The sequence below is a fragment of the Rhyacophila brunnea genome, unplaced genomic scaffold, assembly GCF_057557595.1.
Source record: "Rhyacophila brunnea isolate RB1 unplaced genomic scaffold, BYU_Rbru_1.0 scaffold_4, whole genome shotgun sequence".
NCBI lineage: Eukaryota > Metazoa > Arthropoda > Insecta > Trichoptera > Rhyacophilidae > Rhyacophila > Rhyacophila brunnea.
Genome location: NW_028233068.1, coordinates 28,432,223 through 28,442,378, shown reverse-complemented (window position 1 = coordinate 28,442,378; position 10,156 = coordinate 28,432,223). Strand labels below are relative to the sequence as shown.

The following is a 10,156-nucleotide window of genomic DNA, read 5'->3' as shown; positions in this document are numbered from 1 at the left end:
TGCATTCATATTAAGCCGGTGGAATATTAGTTTTGTGAAATTCCAGCTTGCAGGGAAGTACAGCGTAGGAAAGATGTATGGTAAGCCAAGAAACTAGACAATCTTCAATTATTGCAAAAGAGTGACCAAACACTGATAATTTAATTTAATTACTGGTACACCACACCGTTGAAAGTATGCAAGTAAATGCGTATAATAAATGACAGCTACAACAAACTATTTGTCAACTTTGTTAACTGAGTGGTCAAACGTATTATTTGGACATAGTGTTGCCGACGATAAAGAGGGGCTATGGAAGATTAAAAAATCTCCTAAGATTCAATAATAATGGCAAAATTACAAATTTAAATAAATATTCTGATGAGAATCATTAAAATGAATGTGTGTAAACATGTAATTATTACAAAGACGTTTGAATAGGCTCTGTTAATAAGTTAATAATGGCAGCATTGTTATGATAAACAATATTATAATGAATATGTGTAAACATAAAATTATATGGATGAACAGACTCAGTTACAGAATAATTATATTATGTCCGATCCTAGACTGCGGCAAGTTTAACATGAAGCGTGGCCGTTTCGAGAACTACAATACTGAGAATCCTTTCATAATATATTGCAGTGCCACGAATTCAGTCATGACACTTCAAGTTATAATTTTCGCACTCTAAGAAGATCATAAATGGGCCTCCACAGAATAGAGGTTGTAGAAACAGATTTTTGTTTTACAAGAAATGGATGTCAGCCACTTGCTCAACCTATAATGGTCCATACTCTGATTCAAAGACATATTGAAAAACATGTGAATTTTCCAAAACCGAGATTCGATGGCACCCACCATATTATCAGCCGACACGATAATCGTTTGGACTCGTGGTTTGTTTAAATGATGTCACCGCAATGGCCGAGAGGTAACATGTCAGTTTATAAAGTTGTGCGTCTTGGGTTTGAATCCCGGGTCTGGCAGAAGCACATGTTGTTTTTTAAATGTGTGTTTGGGTCCAGAGCATGGTCAGTTTGAGCAAGTAGCTAACATTCATATCTCATAAAACAAAATTTTGTTACGAAACGTCTTCATGAGACAGCCAAGATCCATATCGGATTCTACAGTCAATTAAACAAAAAATGCACATAATATTATTTTAATGGAGTTCAAGCATCAAAAATTATGGTGCTATTGTTTGCAACAAGAGGAATTAAGAGGAATATTTCATTGACCACTCAGACAAAAATTAGACAAATAACCTTTTCTACAATAAATTATTTTGTGTATCGATTGGGATCAAACTGCCTAATTCTAACGGGTACTGTTACTTGCGGCAGTTCAACGGGTGGGTCTCTAGGCGGACTGAACATGACTCGTCCTCTGCGCTTCGTTGATTGTTTTGAAACAGCCAAAAGCCATGCTTGCGGACCAGATTCTAATTCATCTTGCTTGATTTCATCTATTCCGAGCCTTTCCAAAGAAGTGGTGGATTTTATTTTGACTTTTTTGTCAAAGAGACTTGCTGCTTTTTTGACACCACCAGTAAGCACCATGCGTTTTGATGGAACTTCATCGATGGAATTGCCACGAGTAAGAAATGTTTTCAAGAATTTCGCACCGAATGATTTGTCAGTTTCAACTTCAGCACAAATTACTGGTTGTGCTGAACCTTTATCAATATTATCAACTGCTACATCGACAATATCGGATTTGGGAAGATCTGTAGTAGCCGTAGTTTCTTTGGGTTTCTCTTTGAGACTTGTAACAACGATTTCATTAACAGAATCAATTTTCAATTTTGGAATTTTGGAAATTCCTACTTTGTCCATAGATTTAGGAATGCTCTTGTTAGAAGCATTGTCTTTTGAAATAAAAGTTTTTTGAATGCCGTTTTTCAAGCCAACTTTTGCAATATCATTTGATTTTACATTTATTTGGACAGGAACCTCTGGTTTTTCTGTATCTGCCGCCTGGCCATCTGTTAAATTGTTTACAGGCTCACCAACATCCACAGTTTTGGGCGTGTCTGTAACGTCAGGGTGATTAATCAAATCGACTTTATTTATTCCTATACGCGAGGCAGTTTTTGGATTAACACTCTCAATCAAAGCATTTTTATTCGAGACTTCAGAAATGATACTTTCTTGTTTCTGGTTATCTTTTGATGGAACTAACTGTTTCACTTTATCCATTTGACCAGTACGGTTTACTTCCAATTTAGTAGTCTGAGTTTTTATATTTTTGGTTCTATTTAAACTTACATTATTAATATTAGCTTCAATAAAATTGCAATATCCTGGTTTTTCTTTGGGTTTTTGCACAAGAGTACGTTTAACTTGATCATTTTTTAGGTTAGTTTCTATTTTATCAACTCCATTCATACATAAACTTTCGTTCAATCCACTATCATTCGCTTCGCTTACTTTCTGATTTTTCTTCCCTATATCCTTTTTAACATCGTCGACACTTGCATTCATAGCATTTAAACCTTTAGAAGCAACAACTGAAGACGGATCTCCGACACCTTTCTTTCCTGCACCTTTCGGCTTGATCGCAGTGTCAGAATCTGGTTTTGCGTCATTGTTTACTGATTTTTTCACGCGCGGTGTCTTTGCCTCGGCAGCTTTGGTGAGTTCTGTTGGTGTGGTGATACTTTTGAGTGGTGTGGTGGCCGTGGCGGGCACGGCAGCTGACTCAGGAGCGGTAGCTTCTGTAGTCTGTGGCGTCTTCTGCAGAAGGGCGCCTTGTCCGGTAGCTGTTGAACCATCACCGGCGGGTGCCCTTGTTAACACTCAAAATTTTTTTACGCCGTGATAATTGGAATGTTTGTTATGGTTGATGAAGAGAGGACAGTGTCAATAACAGTTTTGGCTCCTCGTTTACCATACTGGCAGCATCTTAAAATCAACTTTAGCCAAACTCAAAAATACCGTGTTTACCTCAAAAACTCTATTTCATATAGGTAGGTATCCTTGGTATAAATATCTTTTTATGTTTACTTTAATGAATTTTCCAAAATTTTACTCATGAATCATAACTATAATATTTATTTATGAGGAAACTAGCAAGTAATAGTAGTTTGTACTGATAGAATAACTTTCACAACCAATAAATTTGATTTTAAGATACTGAAGCACACTCAAATATAGAACCGACTGAAAATTATTATGATAAAAATAATTTATTTTATTCATATAGCCATATCAATTTTTAATATTACTCAAAGCTGCCTAACAAATACCTAACTATTTATTTTGGTGCTTAAATTGTAACATTTAAAACTACAGAGCCACTTTTATATTATTATGTCTGACACATTTGTAGCGTGAAAGGATGGAAGCAGGAGTCGTGGGAAATAGATAATTATTTACGTGAAATGAACAGCTATTTGTAGTAAGCAGAGGGATGTGATATGTAACAGGGGAGGTAATTTTTAGTAGTTGATGGCCATAATGATGTGTCAGTCAAAATATAGAAGTCGCACTATACTGAATATTAAAAACTTCTGTATGAGGAACATTATAGCAATATAATGTGGGTTCTTGCAGTATACAGTATGGCCGGCTCCAGATAATGCAATGATGTATACAAAGCAGTGGCGAAGGGTGGAGGTAAGCTGTTAAGATTCGCTATAAATAGTGCACACTTAACTTTGTTAGTCATATGTATTTGTTTTTATTGAACTAAGACTACAATTTACAGATGGTATTAGTTAGTTTTTAAAAATCAATTAAACCCTGCCTAAACGAAACCATAATAGATTTGGTCTAATTTGGGCAATGCGACAAAATTGTGTACAATTTTTCATTCATAGTTATTTGTTTTCGTTGGATTAAAACTACATATTACACATATTTTTGCTTCATTTTTTTGATTCATTAAGCCCTGCGTAAACCAAACTATAATAAATAAAAAATATTATTCTATCTATAAAATACTCAAAGTTATGTATGATTTAATTGCATAATTTTAGATATTTTATAGATAGACATGTATTTTTTGACTAATATCTATTATGGCTTGGTTTCTCAGGGTTTAATTGAATTTTAAAATCTAACCTACACTATCTGTTAATTGTAGTCTTATTTCAATGATAACAAATATGTATGTCTGAAAAAGTTTAATGTGCACTATTTATGGCGGATCTTAACAGCCTACCTCCACCCTTCGCCACTGATACAAAGCTCCTTTGAAGGGTGAGCACTGAGCAGGTAAATCTTTTAGGTACCTTGTGGTCCCCATTCAATGAGTAGGAAAACCGATGACATCATTTGGGATAGCGACAGGCCTATGACTGGACACCTGATATTTGAGTGTGCGAATATGGTAATAAGATGAAATGTTAATAACTTTTGACATTGTTTCCCTAAAGAATTCATTCGCTCTTTACGATTATTTTGTTGATACGTCCGACACAATTATGTTTAAGAAAATATTTTGTTGCAATAATAATTATTTCCTTAATGATGAATATACAAGTATCTAAGTATCTTTAAATATTATAATGTATACAATAGTATATCTCGTAGTAGGTAACTGAAATTGTAATTTACTTTAGATAGATATTATATTTTTGACTTCTCTAATAGCTGAACTTTTTCATAAGTTAAAATGAAGCTTTTCTGTATAATCTCCCGTTTATTGACCATTGTCCATATATGACATCAAACAATTTTCGCTATTTTTTGACCGTCCCTCGCTCCAATGTCATTTGTACGTCACAAAATATTTTACTCCTTTGTCTAAATTACATTACATTAAAAACAAACAGTTGTCACTGAATATTCAATTCTATAAATGACTTTGTATTTCACGGCTTCTAATTGCTATAATAATAATCTTTGTTGTGGTAGCCCAGTTTAATGAAGTTACTCTTGTTTTGCATTGTAATGAAGTTAAGTAACCGAATATAATAAAAATTAATAATGCTTAATCAAATTGTTTGAGACAGAAAAAAGATTATCAATTTAAATGATATCGTACCAGTGATGTCCGTGGATGCTGTAGATTCTTTTCATCCACAGAAATAATTGATATAGTAGTACATTTTGTAACCACTTGAAAAAATATATTAAACCTACCGGGCTGCACCACCACACACCGTTCACCTTCATAAGCTGCCTATCAACATTCAGGTTACAAAACCCCAGAAGATAAAACATAGCAAATAGTATAAGTATGCATATTTTTCAACAGCATCCCTACAAGGAAAAGTCACCGTACGCCACTGGTTCGTACCATCATCTCTGAATTTAGTCACAAGAGTCTTTTTAGCACACTATAATAGGTACTATTGCATCAAAATATATTTTCTTATCATCATTAAAAAATTATAACCAATGTCAAAAGTTGTCGATGATGACTTACAGCTACAAACAACTTAAGAAGAATTACACCAGTTCATGGGTTTACTACTTGGGTGTATTTGAGTAGACATCTTCAATAATACGTAGAATTTTGTGAAGATTATTAATTTAAAAAAAAAACTTATATTCAATTATCACATGCTTATTCTTACCGTAATTAAGGTAATGTTTCATATGTATTTATTCCTTATTATAAAATTTATACTAAATGAATATTAGAGTTTTTATGTTAAAAATAGTGCAAAAAGACAAAAATATTTAAAGCTACAATATTATAAGAAATATTATAAATTATATAATGAAAAGCTGAAAAGTATTAAATTTTAAGATTTGATTTATATAAACATATTTACAGAATCGTACACGAATATTACAGAAATGAATATTGACAAAATAATGTAGATTGAGCGGAATTATTTAGTTGTGAACCATCGGCTATGTTTGGCGTGGCGGGTGGTTGGGTAAGCTGAGCGCGAAGAGGGACAATAGGATACACCCTCCAAGTGTCTGATACGTGTGACAATGACAACTCGCTTATATTAATATATTATAGAACATTTTCATAAGAATGCAAATCACTTTAATGGGGGTTATCTGCTGATTCTTTGCGGAAAGATATTATATTGATATGTAAAATATTAGAATGATTAATTTATCCATATTTTTATTAGATCCATTTCGAATTATATTGTGTCTGCTAAATAATAAATTTGTGTTAGGTAGGCACGTTTTAAAAAACTGGAATATGTATGCTGAAACATACCTAATTATTAATATTAACTACCTACATTTTAGTTTATTAAATATTATTTAGAAGTGTGTACCTACTTGATATTACTTTGTTACCAATAATTGGTACGTAACGGACACATTTTGTTGATTTTGGACCCCTCCCTCTCTTGGTAAGATAGGTAATATTATCTTGGTAAGAAAATATTATAAGAGGAGCGCATACCCCTAATGCATATTATGACATCAGATTTTTTAGTAAAAAGATAACAGAAACATAAACAGTGTATAAAATTAAAATATAATAATTAACCCATGTTGGTTTAATAAATTCAATGAAATAAATATCCTAAATACGATTTTTTTGACCTTACCAGCCTCTTTGTCAGCAAAAATAAGTGAAATCGGCAAGCTAATTGAATTGTTTTTGAAAATTGATTAGTGATTGATGTATTATTTAATGATTTGATGGATAGGTCTTATTGTCTTTTATTTTAATTCATTAAAGTGAATAAATAATGTATTAATTAATACTACAGTCCATGTTTTTTTATTATTGTTTATGAGTATTTCCTTCTTTCTTATTTTCCCCTCACACACATTCAGTTCAACCGCCAAAGCCAAAGTATACCAAACGTAGCTGATGATTCCAGACTCTTTGTACAAGCTCTAATATGTTTTATAGAGAATACTTTTAAATATAATATTTCATATAATTTGTTAAGCGTAGTGGCGAGGGCGTCTCTACATCTAAGAAATATAAAAACTTTAAAAATAAAATCTGTTTTTTAAATTTTCCACTTTAATTTTTGTTATTAGGGATATTCAAAAAGTTTTCATTTGTCTACCGACTGGCTTTTATAGTCCATTGATTCTGAAAAAAAGTAATATGTGTAAGGGCTCTACAATTTTGTCAATAGAGGGCGACCAAAAACGATTGCTTTGGGTTTTGAATTCTACTTACAGTAAAGTGTAATCTTGTCTTCAGTGGCGCGTGAATATCGTGTTGTAGGTATGTGGCTTGCCCATCACTGCACGCGAGCGCATTTTTTGGGGCCAACACTCCTACAACTGCCACTTTTGCGGCTCAAAGGGTCTTTTGAATTTGTAAAGTATTGGAAGAAAAAAGAGAAAAACAGTGTTATTTTCAGATTATTTTTCATGCTTTGCAATGGTGATCTGCGGTGAGAATGGTGATCCGTAAACAAACATTCACATTTGAAATATTATCGAGACCTAATAAATATTCTCCTGACCTATAATTAAATATTAAATATTTTTCAAACCTTTATTTGTTTATATGATTTTATATTTCTGTTTGTAAGTTGTATAAATAAATAAGTTGTATAAAAAAGTAAATTGAAAACTTAATAAACTAAATTTTAATAATAAATATGACCATAAAATAGAATGTAATAATAAGATTCGAATTGAACGAATTCAAATTTTATTACATTTTTTTACAATTGTAAGTTTATCTTTGAATTAAAAAAAAAATCTTTTTAATGTTTTCAGATACATATTTATTAATTAATACAGTTAAAATTGTAAATTATCAAAAAAAAATCTGTAATTGCAAGCTTTGTATTTTTCCGCTAGGTTCTCTGTTGACATATAGAATCCCCCTTAAGCAAGTATTCTATTATTTCAATATAATATTAAATTATTTTACCACCAAATTCAAAAACTATGAAGATCCTACGTAGTATTGGTTTGTCAATTTATTAGATTATATGTATAGCTGGTCCGTGGAGGTCCAGATGGTAGAGTGATAACATGTTTGATCCTGCAGCCGGGGTCTGCTGTTGTTAAAATATTAAACAAGTCAGTAACGTTTCTTTTCATACAGTTAACGTTTCTTGACATACAGTTAAAACATAGTCTGTTAGTGCCATAAAGAATTTCAAGTCTAATGTCGAGACATTCATCAATAATATTTTATATACGAATGTTGTGTTTACTTGTAATGTGAAGCAAAAATAGCATTAGTCGATACATCACAGCAGCGCTATCAATAATGAAATGAATGAATAAATGAGTGAATTCATTTTAATATAGTTTTTATTTAGATATTTTTTTGATTTTCCGATGACAGCTTTATATACCCATATGTACCTACTCCATAATATTTAACAGGCAGGTATAGATATTTAAATGGGACTGCAGTGTTTGGTGACATTTAGTGATGAAATGACGAAACAGCCAAATTTACACAATTTATATTTAAAATTGTTTTTAACACATTATCTATGAATATTAAAAAGAAAATTGAATATTTTTTTAATTCAAAGATAATCTTACAATTTAAGAAACTTTGATAAAATAACCTGCAGACCACCGAAAATCGAAGAAACTTTTTGCAGACCACTAACGCAGAAATAAAAAATATTATTTATTTGGTATGATTGCGGTTGATTTCATCACATAAAATCATTAATATATTTTAAGTACAAATACACAATGCATAAATTTTTGCAGGTGCACGGGTTTTGAAGATTGTATTAGAATTTTTTGCATATGCATTTGGATGCCAAAATTTCGCGGACCACCAGAAAATCTCTGCGGAGCACCGTTTTGTGCACCGTGTGTTTTGATTGATTTAAAAAACATTGATTTTTCTTTAAGAGAATATGCGACATAATATCAGCTACGTGCATCTGTCAAGTGCAACATGTAAAACTACTTCTTTCGGACAGTAGTGTGACCGTCATCATTTGTCGTCGCCTACAACCACAGTGGTAAAGTTTGACCAGTTCGCTTTAAATGTAAATTTTACTAAATTATATGTTTCATTATTCCATCATTAAATGTTGCTAGACAGTACACTTCCACCTAAGAATGTCAACCTATTGATTAAGTACTTGAAATTAAAATAAAACGGATTATGGGGTAAGTCATTGCAAAAGATAATTTTTTCGTTAAAACTCACCATCAGTTCAGTATCGTAGTCAGTTATGCTGGTATTACATATTTTCAGCATTTATACGTAATTTTAACTGATAACTGAAACTGACCCAATTATTTTATAAATGGATTTTAATATATTATGAAAATATATTCTCTATCATTAGTATTGATCTTTCTTCAAAATGGTAACAGTAGTGCTTATGATTTGTGATAATGACATTCATAACTCTTCAATCACAGTGGGTATAAAACAAAAACATCTGAATAAAAATATTGTACTTCATTCTTCTACTTTTGTACCCTATACATAATTATCCGACCTGTTACTAATTGTAATTTATTTAATTAATACCAATAATGAGTAATAAAAATGAGGTTACCTACATAATATTATTTAAAAAAAATTAAACTCAAATATGTAAGAATTGTTTTTGTTCTATACCCACTATAATATTATATTATTTAATATTCCTATCATTAGCTTAACTAGCAAAATATTTTTCTCCATTTTAAAATGTTACTCAGTTGATGAAAAGAAAATATAGCTCCAAAATTTTAAGGGCTCTAAGCATAGTCATAGTTATGTAAATAAGTGGGTGTTATGCATTACCTATAATGGGGATGCGCCTTAGTAATGTTCTATAATAAAGGTATAACAAATAAGCCCACATATTTACATAAGTATAACAATGAATAGGAACCTAAAAGTATGTATTTATAGTCATACTTAAATAATATTTTACACATAAGTGGCATAAGTGATTTTTAATCGTATGTGGTTGAAATTGGTTGTTTAGTGATTAGAACCATCATGCTGATTGACAGAATTAAGAAACGCAACCGGTAATTGTCAAAATAATCAATAAGTAGATATAAAATATATTACACATATTCAAGCACATTATATAGTATTGTACTTCAATTGAATTTCAATTTCATTGTATCTTGCTTAAATATATTTTGCACATTCTTGTTGTATCTTTTAAAGTTTCCATTGAACGTCAAACAACATACAAAACTAATAATATTATTTGATTGTGTGTGTGATATACATGAGTATTTTAACATCTCTGACTTGCGTTTCTTATTTCTGTCATTAAATGTATCAACAAAAGTTACTATTATAGCTAATTTCGATCTCAAGTTAGAAGCATTTGAGACGACTT

The 10,156-nt window shown here is 31.3% G+C and overlaps 1 protein-coding gene across 6 annotated transcripts in view; it reads right to left on the bottom strand.

Annotated features, from left to right (window-relative positions):
- Nucleotides 1-891: 891 nt before the first annotated feature.
- LOC147067210 (uncharacterized) overlaps nucleotides 892-10,156 on the bottom strand; it is a 74,462-nt gene continuing 65,197 nt past the window's right edge. The window contains exons 15-16 of one of the 6 annotated variants that reach the window (XR_015071503.1): nucleotides 7,048-7,179; nucleotides 1,270-2,743 (exon numbers count right to left, since the gene is read on the bottom strand). Coding sequence is in view for 3 of the 6 variants with exons in the window: in XM_085954344.1 (XP_085810470.1) it covers nucleotides 1,263-2,769 (1,507 nt within the window). In the remaining 3 variants the exon portion in view is untranslated. Of the gene's footprint in view, nucleotides 2,780-7,047; nucleotides 7,180-10,156 lie in introns of all 6 variants that reach the window. The other 5 variants (XR_015071502.1, XR_015071501.1, XM_085954344.1 and 2 more) reach the window with 5 other exon arrangements.